The sequence below is a fragment of the Loxodonta africana genome, chromosome 15 (genome assembly GCF_030014295.1).
Source record: "Loxodonta africana isolate mLoxAfr1 chromosome 15, mLoxAfr1.hap2, whole genome shotgun sequence".
Lineage (NCBI taxonomy): Eukaryota > Metazoa > Chordata > Mammalia > Proboscidea > Elephantidae > Loxodonta > Loxodonta africana.
In genome coordinates, this window is record NC_087356.1 from 55,002,098 (window position 1) to 55,021,454 (window position 19,357).

The window sequence follows — 19,357 nt, forward strand, 5'->3', positions numbered from 1 at the left end:
TTAATTTCGTCTCTGAAAATTTAAAACTAATACTAGATCAGGAAGGAAGTTGCCACTGTTGTTTTACTAACTCTATCTTGTCTTTTTATGGAAGGGTTCTTAACTTTAGAGTTCGGAGAAATCTATGAATCCCTGAAGTTGCCTGTAAAATTCAATGTGTGTGTGGACTGTTCCAGGAAAAAGGCCCATAAATATAATTAGATTTTCAAAGATGTCTATGATGCATAAAAGGTTAGGCACCATTAGTAGGACCACTACTAGGGTTAATGGTGACAAGCTAAAAGCAAATTCTATTCTTTGATCTCTTTTAATTGATAAAGGGTAGACCATTAGTCAATCGGAATTTAAGGGAAAATGATTTTTCATGCCTGAGATCTTCTCATTCAGCTTATTATTAGTAGCTGTATTCTCATAATCTCCTTCTCTTCCAGAATTTAGCAGTATTAGTCGCTTACTGTGTTTTATAAATACCATGTTAAAAAACTATTTTAATGTTTGCCAGCTTGGCTTAGGCATAAGCTCTCTGGGAGTGAAACAATGGATCTGAAGTTCCAGCTATTCTTATATTTCTGCTGGGGTATTGTTTTTAACTAAACTTTTTCTCTGTATAGAGAAAACTAAGTGTGGATTTGGTTTCTGGGCCTGTTTTCCCCTCCAGGCCACTTCACCTCACCAGTCTCAGCAGTCCACTGTGGACGTCGGCCAGCTGCATGACCCTCAGACATACACCCAGCATGCCATCCAGGTGCAGCACATCCAGGTCACTGAGTCCACCACCTCGGCTCCTTCGTCATCCCAGGTAAATTCTCCATGAACTCCTCAGAGAAGCTAACATGGCTGCAGGGGCCATGAGGAGTTAATGAGCGCGAAGAGACATGATCTTCAGACAGAGGCCTTGTCTTAGTTTCGTAGTGTGGCTATGACAAAAATACCACAAGTGGGTGTCTTTCAAGAATAAAAGTTTATCTTCTCACAGATTAGGAGGTTGGAAGTCTGAATTTAGTGTACCAGCTCTAGGGGAAGCCTTTCTCTTTCTGTTGGCTCTGGGGGAAGGTCCTTATCTCTTTAGCTTCTGTTCCTGCCTTCCTTGGCTAATTTCATGTGATGTGGCACATGTCGTGGGGGAGGGCGTGGTTGGCAAAAAAAAAAAAATATATATATATGTATAACACACATGTTATTTGTGTAAAAACATGGTAATTATACTTTCCAACAAGTTTCTTGATATTAGCTTTTTGGACACTCTGGTAAATAAGCCTTTGAAAGCTAGTTAGGATTTCATAGTTATGATTGCTTTTCTTTTTTTTAAATAATACTTTATTGAGTTTGTGGTGAATGTTTACACACACAGCAAGTTAGATTCCCATTTGACACTTTCCACACAAATTGTTCAGTGACATTAGCTCCATGTATCATGATGTGTCAGTATTCTCTTTAATTGTGTTCTGTTTGTTCCCTTTCTAGTTTCCCTGCCCCCTTATCTTCTCATCTTTGCTTTTGAGAAATTACTGACTTTTTGGTCTCATACTGATGGTTTTTAATTAAGTTGGGGACTGAACTTATGGGTAATGTCCTTTATTTTGTGTGCCACTCTGCTATTTTGCTAAAAGGTGATCTTGGGTTAGGCTCAGTTCTAGGTTTAAAGAGTGTCTCAGGGCAATAGTCTCAGGGGGTCCCTACTGTTCCAATTTGTCTAGATTTTTTTTTTTTAAGTAAGAATTTGAGTTCCGTCCCATATTTTATTCCCGTTCTATCTGGGACCAAGTTTTGTCACCCTGGTCAGGACAGTCGGTGGTGGTAGCTGGGCACCATCTATTTCTTCTGGTCTCAGGGTAGATGAGGTTGTAGCTCTTGCAGACTTTTTTCTTCCCTGTGCTTTCGGTTACCTTTTACTATTTTGCTCCTGGTTAATCAAGACTATCATTGCTTTTCATTAATTCTTTTCTAACTTAACATATAATTTAGCATTGATGCTGCTTTCAATATTGTAATTCATATTGTTGCTGTTGTTAGGTGCTGTCCTGTCGATTTTAACTCATAGCAACCCCGTGTGACAGAGCAGAACTGCCCAATAAGGGTTTTTTTTGTTCTTTTTAATTTTTATTGTGCTTTAAGTGAAAGTTTACAAATCAGGTCAGTCTCTCATACAAAAATTTACATACACCTTGCTAAAAAAAAAAAAAAAATTTTTTTTTTTTTTTTTTACACCTTGCTACACACTCCTAATTGCTCTCCCCCTAATAAAACAGGACAGTCCTTCACTCCACTCTCTCTCCTCGTGTTCATTTGGGTAGCTTCTGGACCCCTCTGCCCTCTCATCTCCCCTCCAGACATCTATAGGGTTTTCTAGGCTGTAATCTTTACGGGAGCAGATTGCCAGGTCTTTCTCCCATGGAGCTGCTAAGTGAGTTCAAACCACCAACCTTTTGGTTAGCAGCTGAGCACTTAACTGTTGTGCCACTAGGGCTCTTGTAATTCGTATTAGTCTTAGTTATTTACTTGAGATTTTTGTGAGTCTCAACTATATTAGAAATTCATAATTTCCCACTCTTGCTTTCTCTTTCTTGCTAGGTAGCTGGGCAGCCATTGAGTCCTTCTGCCCAGCAGTCCCAGCAGGGGCTCAGCCCTTCCCACATACAAGGCAGTTCCTCAGGCCAAGGTCAGTCTCTCCAACAGCAGCAGCAGCAGCAGCAGCAGCAGCAGCAGAGTCCGTCTGTACAGCACACATACCTGCCCAACACTTGGAATTCCTTCCGTGGCTATTGTAAGTAAGGAAAAAGGGATGGTGCTTAGATCGTGGGTGAGGAATCTCCAGCCATTGTTCATCATTTCATCAGCTTTACAACAGATTTTCTGGATTAAAGTATCAATTGGTTATTTTCTATAGTGGAGGTATCTGAAAGAGTTTCATAGCAAAATTCAGGCAGTGTTCTGATCTCAGAGAGCCACCCTGATATAACATTTTCAGAGATATTAGGGATTAAGTAGATTGCTGGAGGAAGTTTAGGCAGATGGTTTAAAGAGATGGATGTAGGATAGGATGATAGTAATGATTCATCTTTTTCACAAACTTTTATTGAATGCTTGTATATATCAGACACTGTGCTAGATTTTGGGTGTACAGAGATTAATATTAATATTAGCAACAATCACAATAATGATATTAACCAAAAAAACAAACAAAAAAAAACCAAACCCAGCAATATTAAAAAAAAAAAAAAAATTAGCTAACATTAATTAGTGGAGGCATTGGTCGTTCATTGGTAGAGCTCTCACCTTCCATGAGGGAGAAAAAAGACCTGGGTTTAATTCTTAGCCAATGCATCTCATGTACAGCTACCACCTGTCTGTCATTGGAGGCTTGCGTGTTGTTATGATGCTGAACAGGTTTCAGCAGAGCTTCCAGATGAAGATGGACTAGGAAGAAAGGCCTGGCGATCGACTTCCAAAAATGAGCCAGTGAACACGTTATGGATCACAGTGGTCCAATCCACAAGAGATCATGTGGATGGTGCAGGGCCAGGTAGCATTTTGTTCTGTTGTGTATGGGGTTGTCATAAGCCAGGGGCCCTTTCAATGGCAGCAAACAACAACATTATGCATTAAGCTCTTCTCTGTTGCCAGGAGTGACTCTAAACTATATATATACACACACACACATATATAGTATTTAGTATTATACATATATCACATTTAGTATATATATAGATATATATCACATTTAGTATTCATAACCTATAAGCATGATTATTTTTGCATTTTACAGATAAGGCAGTTTAGACATAAAATAGCTTGTCCAGGGAACACAGCTGGTAAATGGGGATTTGAACCCAGGTAATCTGACTCCAGGGCTTATCTTCTAATAAGACAACCTTTGGCTTAAAGACACTATCATCTAGTAGAGGAAACAGATGTATAAATGGTTGATTCTCACACCCTGAGATCAGTGCCACAGAAGCAGTAACAGGCTAACTGCCAGAGGGCAGAATAGGTAAAAATCTTGATGAGGATACAGCCTTGAGTATAGGCTGGAAGGTATGAGACTTTTATTAGTGAAGATGCGCAAGGGACATGAAGAGAGGTCCCAGGTAGACCTGAGTAGAAGGAGCTGGGAGGGAAGGGGCTGGGAAGAGAGGAGGGTCAGTGTTGACCTATCTCCTTCTACTGATCTCTCCTTTTGGTATTCATCTCTGTTGTGATTGATCCGTGGCCATGTTACATACGCTTGCTATGGAGTCAAGCTCAAGCTGTACCAGAAAAACCAAACCCACTGCCATTGAGTTGATTCCGACTCATAGCGACCCTATAGGACAGAGTAGAAGTGCCCCACAGAGTTTCCAAGGAGTGCCTGGTGGATTTGAACTGCCGGCCTCTTGGTTAGCAGCCGTAGCATATAACCACTACACCACCAGGGTTTCCCAAGCTCTACCAGTTCATTATATTTACAATCTATTCTCCTAAATATTGGTGGTCATCATGAGAGTGGAGTCTAGTTTCCAGTCAGGGAAAGACTCTCTTACCCAGGGTAAATACCAGTAGAATTCTGATAAATAGACTGACATTTATACTCAGTTTAATTCCTCTGAAAGAAAGTGAATTGATGCAGATATCCATGGTAATAATAGCATGGGCTTGCATTCTAATTTGAAAGAAAGAACCTGGTTCTGAAATTTTCTATTAGGAAAAATTTCAAAATATACAAACGTAGAGAGAATAGCATAAGGAACTCTTCTGTGCCCATTATCCAGCTTCAACAGCTGTCAACTCATGGCTGGCCTTGTTCCTTCCGTATTTCCAGTCGCTCTTTGCCTGCCCTCTAGCTGGATTATCACCCAGACATCGTGTCATTTCATCCGGACAGATTTCAGTATGTCTTTCTAAAACAAAAGGAATATTTTTAAAAAATACAATGCTAGTACCATTATCACACCTAAAAATAAATAACAGTAATTCTTTAGTCTCATCAACTTTATATTCTGTGATGGTCTCATGAATGTTTTTTTATTGTTTGTTCAAATTGAGCTCCAAAGAAGGGCCCTATATTGTAATTGGGTGTGTGTGTTTTAGTGTCATTCTGTACTCATGAATTTTAACGTATTTGATGTATTTATCCATTGCAGTTGTTACTCTTATTGATGTTTTGGGCAAGTTGGCTCCTGGCTTTTTTGACATGACCCCAGTCATAGTTTTTGATAGCATCTTGCTCTCTGGCATGACAAGATGTTCTAGGCTCACCGTCTACATCTTCTGTCCCAGGTCTGGAATCAGCCATTTTTCCAAGACGTCCTGGTTCCTTCTAGTAGAAAATTTTCTTTAGAGACCATAAACTGAGTGCTGGGGTGAAATTTATTTTTAATTTGTTCATAAAACTAACGGTGAAATAAAATTCAAGTAAGATTAAGTTGTGATTGCTAGATAACAGTGGGTTCATTTGTGCCACTTATTCCAGTCTGAATAGAAAAGATAAAAATATTGAGCTAAATCTTTCTAATTTTTTTCAAGGTTTTAAAATTGTTGAATATTCAGAAGCCACACTGGAGGGGGGGTTCTTGCTCGTCTCTGATACTCAGCAGCTCTGAGCTAGCCTCTTCTCATGCTTTCAGTTCTTGTCAGAGATGCATTCACTATATCAAGAAACCACATCATCATAATCTCTCAGTGAGCAAATCCATGGAGAATGTCTCAATGGAGAACGTGGCTACCACTTAGGTGTTTGTTTCCACAGCTTGTATTAAAATCTGAGATCACTGAACCATGGATATTTTCTGTCTTCCAGCTTCTGAGATCCAAATGATGACCCTTCCCCCCGGTCAGTTTGTGATTACAGATAGCAGTGTGACAGCTCCTGTCACCACTGGCCAAGTGAAGGCGGTCACTCCGGTAAGCTGTGCTGCTTGGCAGGGATTTTCCTGCCCACCATAAAGCACCACCCTTCCCTCCCCACCTCCCATATCTGAATTAGAAGACTTCCTCTGTATACCAGTAACACCCGGAGATGCTAATGTTATAACCCTTATCACAGTTTAATTATTGGTTTACTCTTCTGTCTTCTCCTAGTAGACTATGAATTCCTTGAAAGATGGGAGTTGGTCTTTACCTCTTTATCCTCAGTGCTTTGCACAGAGACTGGGATATAGCAAATTATCAATAAATATCTATCTAATTAATAACTACAGTGAAGCCTGTGAGAGCTGGAACTTGACAGGAGTGCCTTGTTTTTCTGGGTCTCACATGTTTTCTGCCTTGGACAGGTGTAGTCTTACCACTTTTCTCTTTTGCTTTAGTGGAAATATTTGAGTTTTCCTTCTCTGACAGGTTTCCACCTTATACAGGTTCTGGTTTTCAAAGGTTTTACTGTATAATGACACTCCTAGATCAACATACATACAGATTTATAATCGATCACTTTTTTATGTGCCTCTTGGAAAGTATATGCGTCCTCAACACTATTGGTCCTGAATTGGGAGAGGATAACATAATGAACCAATTATGGAGCTATTTTAAACTGTTTTAAACAATTTCACCCCTAGATGAAAAACATTGTCATAAATTGCCCTGTCATATTTAAATTGGTCAAGTCAGTGTCGATTGTATCTGCTACCTACCCTGTTTTTATCCTTACTGATTGTTTTCACTGCCTCTACGTTATTAGAAGACGGGATATATAAATTTATGTAAACGGATAAAGATATCGAGATAGATGTTCCTAGGCGAAGGCCGACTGTCTCCCAGAAGGCCTCAAAGGGTAGCAGGGTAGTCCAAAACTAAACCCATTGCTGTCAAGGTGATTCTGACTCATGGAAAATTCACATGTTGCAGAGCAGAACTGTACTCCATAGGGTTTTTAAGGCTGTGGTCTGTCAGAAGCAGATTGCCAGGCCTTTCTTCTGAGATGCCTCTGGGTAGGTTTGAACTGCCAACCTTTCGGTTAGTAGTCGACCCCTTACCACTTGCGACACCCAGGGACTCTGAGCAAGGTAGTCCAGGGACCTTAAAACCTGATTTTTTAAAAGAGCACACTAAGAGTTCACCTGTTTCTCAGCACACAAACTCACATTAACTAGACTCAGGAGAGATGTATAAATCCAGAGTAGCACATTATTAGTTGTCGATGAAAACAGTAACTAGTGTAAAATGAAGTCGTCACATTGGCATGATCAGTGAATTGTTTTGCTCCCTGTAGGGCCCATTGATTCTTTCTCATTTTGGGCCAGGAACTCCTTTGAGAACCTGATTATAGCCAAGGATGTTCCTCTCCCCCAACCCCAGTGTATACACATAGGTTGTAATGTCTATTTTCAGGGGTACATGGGTTCTCTGAAGCCCACCTGTGGACTCCCTGGGGGCCAATGGACCCTACCTTGAGAAGTACTCCCATCCCTGAGGAAGACCCAACACGGGAATCAAATCTTAATCAGAAAGTTGCTTGGCAAGCGTAGACCCAGAACATAGAGCTCCAGATACGTCAAATGGGGATTTGGCTTTAGGTCTTTTTGCACAGTGCTTGGAAAGGCCACTGCCTGAGTTTTCCTCTGTGACTTTCCTTTTCAACTCTGCCTCTTTGGCTGACCGATCCCCCTTCTGACTGACACGGTCTTTCTTTACAAATGTTAACATCTGAAATAGCCAGTGCAGGTCTATGAAGATGTTTTCATGATCAGAGGAAAAATGAGAAAAACAAGGCCAATGGATGAGCTTCCCGAAAGTTAAATCTATTCAAAGTAAGGGGCTTTATTCTAAGATTGTATTCCTCCCATGTTTGTGAGTGTTAAATGTCTCTCATTTGAGGGTAGCATTTTTTTTTTTTTTTTTTTATAATAACTTTTATTAAGCTTCAAGTGAACGTTTACAAATCCAATCAGTCTGTCACATATAAGTTTACATACATCTCACTCCCTACTCCCACTTACTCTCCCCGTCTTGAGTCAGCCCTTTCAGTCTCTCCTTTCTTGACAATTTTGCCGGCTTCCCTCTCTCTCTATCCTCCCATCCCCCCTCCAGACAAGAGTTGCCAACACAATCTCAAGTGTCCACCTGATATAATTAGCTCACTCTTCATCAGCATCTCTCTCCCACCCGCTGACCAGTCCCTTTCATTTCTGATGAGTTGTCTTCGGGAATGGTTCCTGTCCTGTGTCAACTGAAGGTCTGGGGAGCATGGCCGCCGGGATTCCTCCAGTCTCAGTCAGACCATTAAGTTTGGTCTTCTTATGAGAATTTGGGGTCTGCATCCCACTGATCTCCTGCTCCCTCAGGGGTCCTCTGCTGAGCTCCCTGTCAGGGCAGTCATCAATTGTGGCCGGGCACCAACTAGTTCTTCTGGTCTCAGGATGATGTAGGTCTCTGGATCATGCGGCCCTTTCTGTCTCTTGGGCTCTTAGTTGTCATGTGGGCTTGGTGTTCTTCATTTTTCTTTGCTCCCGGTGGGTTGAGACCAATTGCTGTATCTTAGATGGCTGCTTGTTAGCATTTAAGACCCCAGACGCCACATTTCAAAGTGGGATGCAGAATGATTTCATAATAGAATTATTTTGCCAATTGACTTAGAAGTCCCCACAAACCATGCTCCCCAGACCCCCGCGCTTGCTCCGCTGACCTTTGAAGCATTCATTTTATCCCGGAAACTTCTTTGCTTTTGGTCCAGTCCAATTGAGCTGACCTTCCATGTATTGAGTGTTGTCTTTCCCTTCACCTAAAGCAGTTCTTATCTACTGATTAATCAATAAAAAAAACCCTCTCCCACCCTCCCTCCCTCCCCCCCTCGTAACCACAAAAGTATGTGTTCTTCTCAGGTTTACTATTTCTCAAGATCTTATAATAGTGGTCTTATACAATATTTGTCCTTTTGCCTCTGACTCATTTCGCTCAGCATAATGCCTTCCAGGTTCCTCCATGTTATGAAATGTTTCAGAGACTCGTCACTGTTCTTTATCGATGCGTAGTATTCCATTGTGTGAATATACCACAATTTATTTAACCATTCATCCGTTGATGGACACCTTGGTTGCTTCCAACTTTTTGCTATTGTAAACAGAGCTGCAATAAACATGGGTGTGCATATATCTGTTTGTATGAAGGCTCTTGTATCTCTAGGGTATATTCCCAGGAGTGGGATTTCTGGGTTGTATGGTAGTTCTATTTCTAACTGTTTAAGATAACGCCAGATAGATTTCCAAAGTGGTTGTACCATTTTACATTCCCACCAGCAGTGTATGAGAGTTCCAATCTCTCCGCAGCCTCTCCAACATTTATTATTTTGTGTTTTTTGGATTAATGCCAGCCTTGCTGGTGTGAGATGGAATCTCATCGTAGTTTTAATTTGCATTTCTTTAATGGCTAATGATCGAGAGCATTTTCTCATGTATCTGTTGGCTGCCTGAATATCTTCTTTAGAGAAATGTGTGTTCATATCCTTTGCCCACTTCTTGATTGGGTTGTTTGTCTTTTTGTGGTTGAGTTTTGACATAATCATGTAGATTTTAGATATCAGGCGCTGGTCGGAGATGTCATAGCTGAAAATTCTTTCCCAATCTGTAGGTGGTCTTTTTACTCTTTTGGTGAAGTCTTTAGATGAGCATAGGTGTTTGATTTTTAGGAGCTCCCAGTTATCGGGTTTCTCTTCATCATTTTTGGTAATGTTTTGTATTCTGTTTATACCTTGTATTAGGGCTCCTAGGGTTGTCCCAATTTTTTCTTCCATGATCTTTATCGTTTTAGTCTTTATGTTTAGGTCTTTGATCCACTTGGAGTTAGTTTTTGTGCATGGTGTGAGGTATGGGTCCTGTTTCATTTTTTTGCAAATGGATATCCAGTTATGCCAGCACCATTTGTTAAAAAGGCTGTCTTTTCCCCAGTTAATTGACACAGGTCCTTTGTCAAATATCAGCTGCTCATACGTGGATGGATCTATGTCTGGGTTCTCTATTCTGTTCCATTGGTCTATGTGTCTGTTGTTGTACCAATACCAGGCTGTTTTGACTACTGTGGCTGTATAATAGGTTCTGAAGTCAGGTAAGGTGAGGCCTCCCACTTTCTTCTTCTTTTTCAGTAGTGCTTTGCTTATCCGGGGCTTCTTTCCCTTCCATATGAAATTGGTGATTTGTTTCTCTATCCCCTTAAAATATGACATTGGAATTTGGATCGGAAGTGCGTTAAATGTATAGATGGCTTTTGGTAGAATAGACATTTTTACTATGTTAAGTCTTCCTATCCATGAGCAAGGTATGTTTTTCCACTTAAGTATGTCCTTTTGAATTTCTTGTAGTAGAGCTTTGTAGTTTTCTTTGTATAGGTCTTTTACATCCTTGGTAAGATTTATTCCTAAGTATCTTATCTTCTTGGGGGCTACTGTGAATGGTATTGATTTGGTTATTTCCTCTTCGGTGTTCTTTTTGTTGATGTAGAGGAATCCAAGTGATTTTTGTATGTTTATTTTATAACCTGAGACTCTGCCAAACTCTTCTATTAGTTTCAGTAGTTTTCTGGAGGATTCCTTAGGGTTTTCTGTGTATATAATCATGTCATCTGCAAATAGTGATAACTTTACTTCTTCCTTGCCAATCCGGATACCTTTTATTTCTTTGTCTAGCCTGATTGCCCTGGCTAAGACTTCCAACACGATGTTGAATAAGAGTGGTGATAAAGGGCATCCTTGTCTGGTTCCCGTTCTCAAGGGAAATGCTTTCAGGTTCTCTCCATTTAGAGTGATATTGGCTGTTGGCTTTGCATAGATGCCCTTTATTATGTTGAGGAATTTTCCTTCAATTCCTATTTTGGTAAGAGTTTTTATCATGAATGGGTGTTGGACTTTGTCAAATGCCTTTTCTGCATCAATTGATAAGATCATGTGGTTTTTGTCTTTTGTTTTATTTATGTGATGGATTACATTAATGGTTTTTCTGATATTAAACCAGCCTTGCATACCTGGTATAAATCCCACTTGATCAGGGTGAATTATTTTTTTGATGTGTCGTTGGATTCTATTGGCTAGAATTTTGTTGAGGATTTTTGCATCTATGTTCATGAGGGATATAGGTCTATAATTTTCTTTTTTTGTAATGTCTTTACCTGGTTTTGGTATCAGGGAGATGGTGGCTTCATAGAATGAGTTGGGTAGTATTCCGTCATTTTCTATGCTTTGGAATACCTTTAGTAGTAGTGGTGTTAACTCTTCTCTGAAAATTTGGTAGAACTCTGCAGTGAAGCCGTCCGGGCCAGGACTTTTTTTTGTTGGGAGTTTTTTGATTACCGTTTCAATCTCTTTTTTTGTTATGGGTCTATTTAGTTGTTCTACTTCTGAATGTGTTAGTTTAGGTAGGTAGTGTTTTTCCAGGAATTCATCCATTTCTTCTAGGTTTTCAAATTTGTTAGAGTACAATTTTTCATAATAATCTGAAATGATTCTTTTAATTTCATTTGGTTCTGTTGTGATGTGGTCCTTCTCATTTCTTATTCGGGTTATTTGTTTCCTTTCCTGTATTTCTTTAGTCAGTCTAGCCAATGGTTTATCAATTTTGTTAATTTTTTCAAAGAACCAGCTTTTGGCTTTGTTAATTCTTTCGATTGTTTTTCTGTTCTCTAATTCATTTAGTTCAGCTCTAATTTTTATTATTTGTTTTCTTCTGGAGCCTGATGGATTCTTTTGTTGCTCACTTTCTATTTGTTCAAGTTGTAGGGACAGTTCTCTGATTTTGGCTCTTTCTTCTTTTTGTATGTGTGCATTTATTGATATAAATTGGCCTCTGAGCACTGCTTTTGCTGTGTCCCAGAGGTTTTGATAGGAAGTATTTTCATTCTCGTTGCTTTCTATGAATTTCCTTATTCCCTCCTTGATGTCTTCTATAACCCAGTCTTTTTTCAGGAGGGTATTGTTCATTTTCCAAGTATTTGATTTCTTTTCCCTCGTTTTTCTGTTATTGATCTCTAGTTTTATTGCCTTGTGGTCTGAGAAGATGCTTTGTAATATTTCGATGTTTTGGACTCTGCAAAGGTTTGTTTTATGACCTAATATGTGGTCTATTCTAGAGAATGTTCCATGTGCACTAGAAAAAAAAGTATACTTTGCAGCAGTTGGGTGGAGAGTTCTGTATAAGTCAATGAGGTCAAGTTGGTTGATTGTTGTAATTAGATCTTCCGTGTCTCTGTTTAGCTTTTTACTGGATGTCCTGTCCTTCTCCGAAAGTGGTGTGTTGAAGTCTCCTACTATAATTGTGGAGGTATCTATCTCGCTTTTCAGTTCTGTTAAAATTTGATTTATGTATCTTGCAGCCCTGTCATTGGGTGCGTAAATATTTAATATGGTTATGTCTTCCTGATCAATTGTCCCTTTTATCATTATATAGTGTCCTTCTTTATCCTTTGTGGTGGATTTAAGTCTAAAGTCTATTTTGTCAGAAATTAATATTGCTACTCCTCTTCTTTTTTGCTTATTGTTTGCTTGATATACTTTTTCCCATCCTTTGAGTTTTAGTTTGTTTGTGTCTCTAAGTCTAAGGTGTGTCTCTTGTAGGCAGCATATAGATGGATCGTGTTTCTTTATCCAGTCTGTGACTCTCTGTCTCTTTATTGGTGCATTTAGTCCATTTACATTCAGGGTAATTATAGATAAATAAGTTTTTAGTGCTGTCATTTTGATGCCTTTTTATGTGTGTTGTTGACAATTTCATTTTTCCACACACTTTTTTGTGCTGAGGCGTTTTTCTTAGTAAATTGTGAGATCCTCATTTTCATAGTGTTTGACTTCATGTTAGTTGAGTCGTTACGTTTTTCTTGGTTTTTGTCTTGAGTTATAGAGTTGTTATGCCTTTTTGTGGTTACCTCATTATATACCCCTATTTTTCTAAGTAAAAACCTAACTTGTATTGTTCTATATCGCCTTGTATCACTCTCCATATGGCAGTTCAATGCCTCCTGTATTTAGTCCCTCTTTTTGATTATTGTGATCTTTTACCTATTGACTTCCATAATTCCCTGTTATGTGTATTTTTTTTTTTTAATTAATCTTAATTTGTTTGTTTTTGTGATTTCCCTATTTGAGTTGATATCAGGACGTTCTGTTTTGTGACCTTGGGTTGTGCTGATATCTGATATTATTGGTTCTGTGACCAAACAATATCCTTTAGTATTTCTTGTAGCTTTGGTTTGGTTTTTGCAAATTCTCTAAACTTGTGTTTGTCTGTAAATATCTTAATTTCGCCTTCATATTTCAGAGAGAGTTTTGCTGGATATATGATCCTTGGTTGGCAGTTTTTCTCCTTCAGTGTTCTGTATATGTCGTCCCATTCCCTTCTTGCCTGCATGGTTTCTGCTGAGTAGTCAGAACATATTCTTATTGATTCTCCCTTGAAGGAAACCTTTCTTTTCTCCCTGGCTGCTTTTAAAATTTTCTGTTTATCTTTGGTTTTGGTGAGTTTGATGATAATATGTCTTGGTGTTTTTCTTTTTGTATCAATCTTAAATGGGGTTCGATGAGCATCTTGGATAGATATCCTTTCGTCCTTCATGATGTCAGGGAAGTTTTCTGTCAGAAGTTCTTCAACTATTTTCTCTGTGTTTTCTGTCCCCCCTCCCTGTTCTGGGACTCCAATCACCCGCAGGTTATCCTTCTTGATAGAGTCCCACATAATTCTTAGGGTTTCTTCATTTTTTTTAATTCTTTTATCTGATTTTTTTTCAGCTATGTTGGTGTTGATTCCCTGGTCCTCCAGATGTCCCAGTCTGCATTCTAATTGCTCGAGTCTGCTCCTCTGACTTCCTAGTGTGTTGTCTAATTCTGTTATTTTATTGTTAATCTTTTGGATTTCTACATGTTGTCTCTCTATGGATTCTTGCAACTTATTAATTTTTCCAGTATGTTCTTGAATAATCTTTTTGAGTTCTTCAACAGTTTTATCAGTGTGTTCCTTGGCTTTTTCTGCAGATATCCTAATTTCATTTGTGATATCATTAAGCATTCTGTAAATTAGTTTTTTATATTCTGTATCTGATAATTCCAAAATTGTATCTTCATTTGGGAAAGATTTTGATTCTTTTGTTTGGGGGGTTGGAGAAGCTGTCATGGTCTGCTTCTTTAAGTGGTTTGATATGGATTGTTGTCTCCGAGCCATCACTGGGAAACTAGTTTTTCCAGAAAATCCGCTAAAAAAAAACTGCAGTCAGATCCCTATCAGAGTTCTCCCTCTGGCTCAGGCTATTCAGATGTTAATGAAGCCACCTGCGAGCAGTCCAAATCCCTGCCGGACGGTTACCCGGCTCGGATGCTGCTCTTTCTGCTCCAAGATCAGTCACTGCCTCCCGGGGACTTCTCCTACCGGCTGCGTCCCACGCCGCCCGTGGAACCGGCTGGTCCCCCTCCCGGGGTTAGTTCAGGGGGGTGGAGCAGGTCTCTGTGCTTGTGCCGTACCTGACTGGTACGCTGGCTCCAGGCTCTGGAAACTATCGCTGCTTCCCTGTATTAGTTCGTTCTCCGTCTCTAAATCCGTGTTTGTTGTTCAGGGTTTGTAGATTGTTATGTATGTGATCGATTCACTTGTTTTTCCGTGTCTTTGTTGTAAGAGGGATCCGAGGTAACGTCTGCCTAGTCCGCTATCTTGGCTCCGCCTCCGAGGGTAGCATTTTTTAAATGATCTTACTTGACAAAATAAAATGTTGAGACCTTTTATTATTTTTTAAAAAATTTTGCTGGTCTTTGAAATTCTGAAGTCTAGGACCCATCACTGATCTCAACTCCCTGTCTTAGGGGCCATTCTGCCTCTTTAAAGTGATTTTAAAGATCTCGTTTTTGATCTATTTTGTATTAATCCTAAAATTTAATTGACCAATAACAATCTTATTACCCGAATTTCTAAACTCTTAGGAGCAGCGCAGTAACACACGTTTTCTTTGCCATGTAGGTTGCCATTTTGATTAATTTCTACACCCGATGTTCTTGACTTTATCATTTGCCAGAAAAACTAAAGTGCTCCTTTAAATTACCTATGTAGTCAATGACTGTAACTGACCAGTCCTTTCTGAAGGACTTAGGTAAAGTCATCTCTCATGGGGACCTATTTTGGTGTCCCCTGGTAACATTTCTTTGCATATTCCTTCCTTCTACCAGCAACCTCCCCACCCCCCCCTTTTTAGGCCTCAGATTTTTAAAGATCCTCTTCTTTCTGCTCTAGGGTCATTATGTGTTATCAGAAAGTCAACCTGAACTGGAGGAAAAGCAAACTTCTGCCCTTTCCAGTGGAGTCCAGGTTCAATCATCTGTTCACAATGAGACCTTGGACCCCCAGACAACCAGCCAACAACAGACTACGCAGTACATCATCACAACTACCACCAATGGGAATGGAAACAGTGAAGTCCACATCACTAAACCGTAGCTATCCTCCGAGAGACAGAATCAATCTTATCTTTTCTCATTCATCACATCTGAAAGATTCTGATGCTTAGAACCCTGTTTTTAAAAATTTATCATTCACCCAGGAGTTGGAAACTATAATTTGGACATTCATATAGACAATGGGGTTTATTTTACCAAGGTCATCTTTACCAAATTGAGTCCTCAAACCCTAGGCAGTTTCTGCCACGGAATAGAGATCTTTCAACAGAAAGTAGATTTCAAGATGGAGAAACTTTGCCCTGCTCTTACATTGGGTTTTTTTAACACACTGATAAGCCTTACTTTTCCTTTATGGAACTCTTAAGTGGCGTGTTGTGTTCGTACAAAAGGTGGAGAAAAGATCTGCCAATTAAATGGTTACTGGACTTCACGCTTCTAAGCCATGGCACCAAAAGAGAAGTAGCATTTTATGGGCTTGTATTAGATCAAAACTGCTTTCTTTGTGATTTTGAGTTTCCAGTAATTGAACAAAGGGAGCCTATTGAATATGAAAATAAAAATGATGCAACAAAGGTTTAGTGGTGATGTTCTGAAGGAAAAACTGTCATTTAAGTTTTTCTTATTGTTGAGTTTTTTTTTTTAAATGTTCTGTTTTTTTGAAAACTAGTGTTAGGCTGTGGGGAGTACTTACCATAGATTCTGGCCCTCCCAGCTGATTAGGTCAGGACCTATGTTCTGGTAGTTAGTACTCCACAAGGTGGATTTCCTGTAAGAGAAGAGGTTGCCTGAGGTCAGCAGCATTAAAGCTTTGCCTCCCATTCTCTGATTGTGGTTGCATTAAAAAGGAGATATTGCTATAGGAAAAAGTATTACAACAATCAGGTATATATATATATATATATATGTATCTTTTTAAGTCAAAAAAAAAAAAAAAAAAAGCAGTGACCCGTGTCACTGCGTTGCAGGATCCATTTTCCATTCATTGGTGAAGGATGAATTCCTTGCCTTTACCAGTTGAACATTCAACCTTGGCTCATAGCATTCAATGTATTTTAGTACTTTTAATACTATCTTAAAACAAACATTCCTTAAGGTTGGATGAAAAGGTGACCTTCTTACATCTTACACTTTCAACTTACCTGGACCTTCTTGTTGGATGACCAACTTCACGCTTACGGGAAAAATTAAAATATGCGGGGACCATTTATAATACATTAAGGGATCTGGAAAAAATCTCGTCGTTATGAATGTTACACTATTAGATGGAAGAGGAAAAAAAATCTGACTCAAGAACAGTTTTTCTTATACATGTTCCTTGCTTGCCGTGAATTCAATAAGGGAAAATGATATTTTCCTTCTTTGTATTGTACATTCCGATTATATACATAAGACATTTCAGAAATCAGGGTATATTTTAGCAACTTTTTGTGACATAGTTACTAACACATTTTTAAATATAATTATTGCGCAGCAGAATTTATCACTACGGAATGGAAAGACCTAACTTCAAATGAAGTTGACTAATTTAATTTACATTTCTGGGTAAACTCTGTTCTGTAAATTCAGAAACATACTAGCTTCTTTATGGTAAAGATACTTTTCTGAATAATAAACAATTCTGTTGAAATAACTTTACTAATATAGATATTTTGCACTTTATTTTTGAGACCTCATTTAGTCTCCTTGAAAATTTGAGCACTAAGAGAACTTGAGAGAGTTACTTACTTGGTATATGTGTAGAAACTGAAAGTGGACTCTAGATCTTCTTTGGTGACAAAGATGTTGATGTTTTCAACAGAAAATATTGACATGGAGCCACAGAGTAGAGACTCTGGTCACAAAGTCTCCCCAGTATAATGACGGTTAATTCCCTAATATTTGCTTCCCTGTTCTCACCTAGAAAGAATTGCTAGGTGAAGAATATCAGACTTTCCCAAAGGTCCAATTTTAGTCTTTATAACTTAAATTTGGTCCCACTGGGTCCTTTTTAATTTGAACCAGCCAGGTATCTCTGCCTCCCTCAGGAATAATTTATTGATTAAAATGAAAAAGGATCAGTGAATGGAATGTTCGTTTTATGCCAGTTATTTCAAGTTTAAAATACACAGAGAACAATAGTGTGGAAGGAACGTTGTCTCTTTCCCATATCTTTTTTTTTTTCTTTTTCCCTTTTGTGGAGTAAGTACTCTAAAACTAATTTGTGTATTATCAACCAAAACACATGTTGCCGTCAAGCCAAATAACATTGCCTTAAGATCAGGTATTCTCCATATTCATTCTGAGGTAACATTTCCAAAAAGACTTGAATTTGAAGAGATGGGAGATAGGAAGCCATCTGAAGACCCAATTTGGAAAAAAATACATGTAGCCAACGTTTATATTGTGACCTCTCTCAAGGTACTTTAGCACTGTAGAATTCATTCAGTGCAGGGTGAAAATTTGGGAGTAGGTTACGTATAGATTTGACATCTTTATTATTTGATTTGTGCCCACATAGATATTTCATCATGTAAAATTCGTGCTATTCTGGAAAGACCTATTGTTTTGATCTTCTTGTTGAATTGTTTTCTAATTTGGAATTATCCTTTTAAAACCTCATAACTAGGGCTAAAAAGCACGCCATGAGATGCTGAAGCTGACCCACTGGTTGACAGTGTTGACCTGTTCTGTTATTGAAATGTGAACATTTATTGTACATTCAGTGAGCTATAGTGTTAATAGTCTTGTGCTACCCAGCAGGTATAAAAATTAATAAATATTTTTTTAATAAACAAGTTTCTTGTTTGTATATGCAAAGCTATTAACAGTTACTGAGATGTTTGATTTTTTAAAAAAGTATTCCAATTTACCGTGTTTTGACTCTGGCTCATTCCAATCTGGTCACAGACCCAAGATAAGGGAATTTATGATGACCACTCTGGAATGCTGCTTCCCTGCCATTTATATTTTAAAAAACCAACCCCGAGTGACCCTATAGGACAGAGCAGAACTGCCCCATTGAGTTTCGAAGGAGTGCCTGCTGGATTCAAACTACCAACCTTTTGGTTAGCAACCATAGCACTTAACCAGTATGCCACCAGGGCTTCCCATTAGAGAATCTCCCAAGGGAGTGACTCCAAGTGACACAGGAACCAAGGGCATGGGTGGAGTCCACAGTGGGGCAGAGATTGTGTTGTATTTGTAAACAACGGATTTTCAACAAGGGAGGAATGGGTCCAAACCTATTAGCATGGTCAGTTATGTTCTCTAACGTATTTTCCATCCAACCGAGAGAAGTGAATATATCAGCATGACTGGTGAGAACAAGAAAAGAGGGACCTAGATACAAGGGGAACAGGATCGAGTTTGACGTAAAATGTACTTGTTTCACATGTTTACCTTCTTTCCCGATGTCGCGGGCTGGAGGTTGGGTGGGAGAAATGCGGCCTCTCCTAGACCGCGAACGTGGAGACCCACACCCAGGAGGCAAGGCTGAGTTCGTTCTTAATTAATCTACGTCTCGAAACCCGGGTTTCCTCGACCGTGAGGTGAAATAATAGTTCAGACAGCTGTAGTACAAAGTGATTATCAAGTGCTTAGTACTGTCCCGGTGCAACGCATGCTCTCCGCAAGCGTTCTCTAATAAAATTGCATCACACACTTGGAGCTCAATCCTCCAGGCAAAGACGACTGAGACACCTCTACCGTCAAGAAACTGCTCAGACAGGCGGAACCTACAAGCCGAACGGAAATAGCGTCACCCAGATTCGCCGCATGCTGGACCCAGGCCCCGCCCCTCGCAGCCCCGCCTCTGGCACCCTTTAGGCCCCACCCACCGCAGCCGTGGACTGGGCTTTCTCCAGGCTCCCCGCCACGCAGCACCGCCCCGGCGTTCTCCAGGCCCCGCCCCTCACATCTCCGCCTGGGCGTTGACCACGCCTCCCTCCTCGCAGCCCCGCCTCTGGCTCCCCCTTAAAAAAAACCTATTGCGGCGTTGGCCCCGGCTTTCTCCAGGCGTCGCCCCTCGCAGCCCCGCCCTCTAAGCCCCGCCCC

At 39.7% G+C, this 19,357-nt stretch overlaps 1 protein-coding gene and 1 long non-coding RNA gene across 2 annotated transcripts in view; one reads left to right on the top strand and one right to left on the bottom strand.

Moving 5' to 3' along the window:
• PRDM10 (PR/SET domain 10) overlaps positions 1 to 19,140 on the top strand; it is a 123,150-nt gene extending 104,010 nt beyond the window's left edge. The window contains exons 19-22 of the mRNA XM_064268860.1: positions 659 to 799; positions 2,572 to 2,764; positions 5,777 to 5,880; positions 15,162 to 19,140. Of these exons, the coding sequence (XP_064124930.1) occupies positions 659 to 799; positions 2,572 to 2,764; positions 5,777 to 5,880; positions 15,162 to 15,365 (642 nt within the window). The 3' untranslated portion in view covers positions 15,366 to 19,140. The remainder of the gene's footprint in view (positions 1 to 658; positions 800 to 2,571; positions 2,765 to 5,776; positions 5,881 to 15,161) is intronic.
• On the bottom strand, positions 3,202 to 19,167 carry LOC135227802 (uncharacterized). The gene is made up of 3 exons (XR_010317988.1): positions 18,704 to 19,167; positions 16,017 to 16,091; positions 3,202 to 4,877 (listed from the first exon to the last, which is right to left on the bottom strand). It is a non-coding gene; the product is annotated as an uncharacterized LOC135227802 (long non-coding RNA).
• Positions 19,168 to 19,357: the final 190 nt, after the last annotated feature.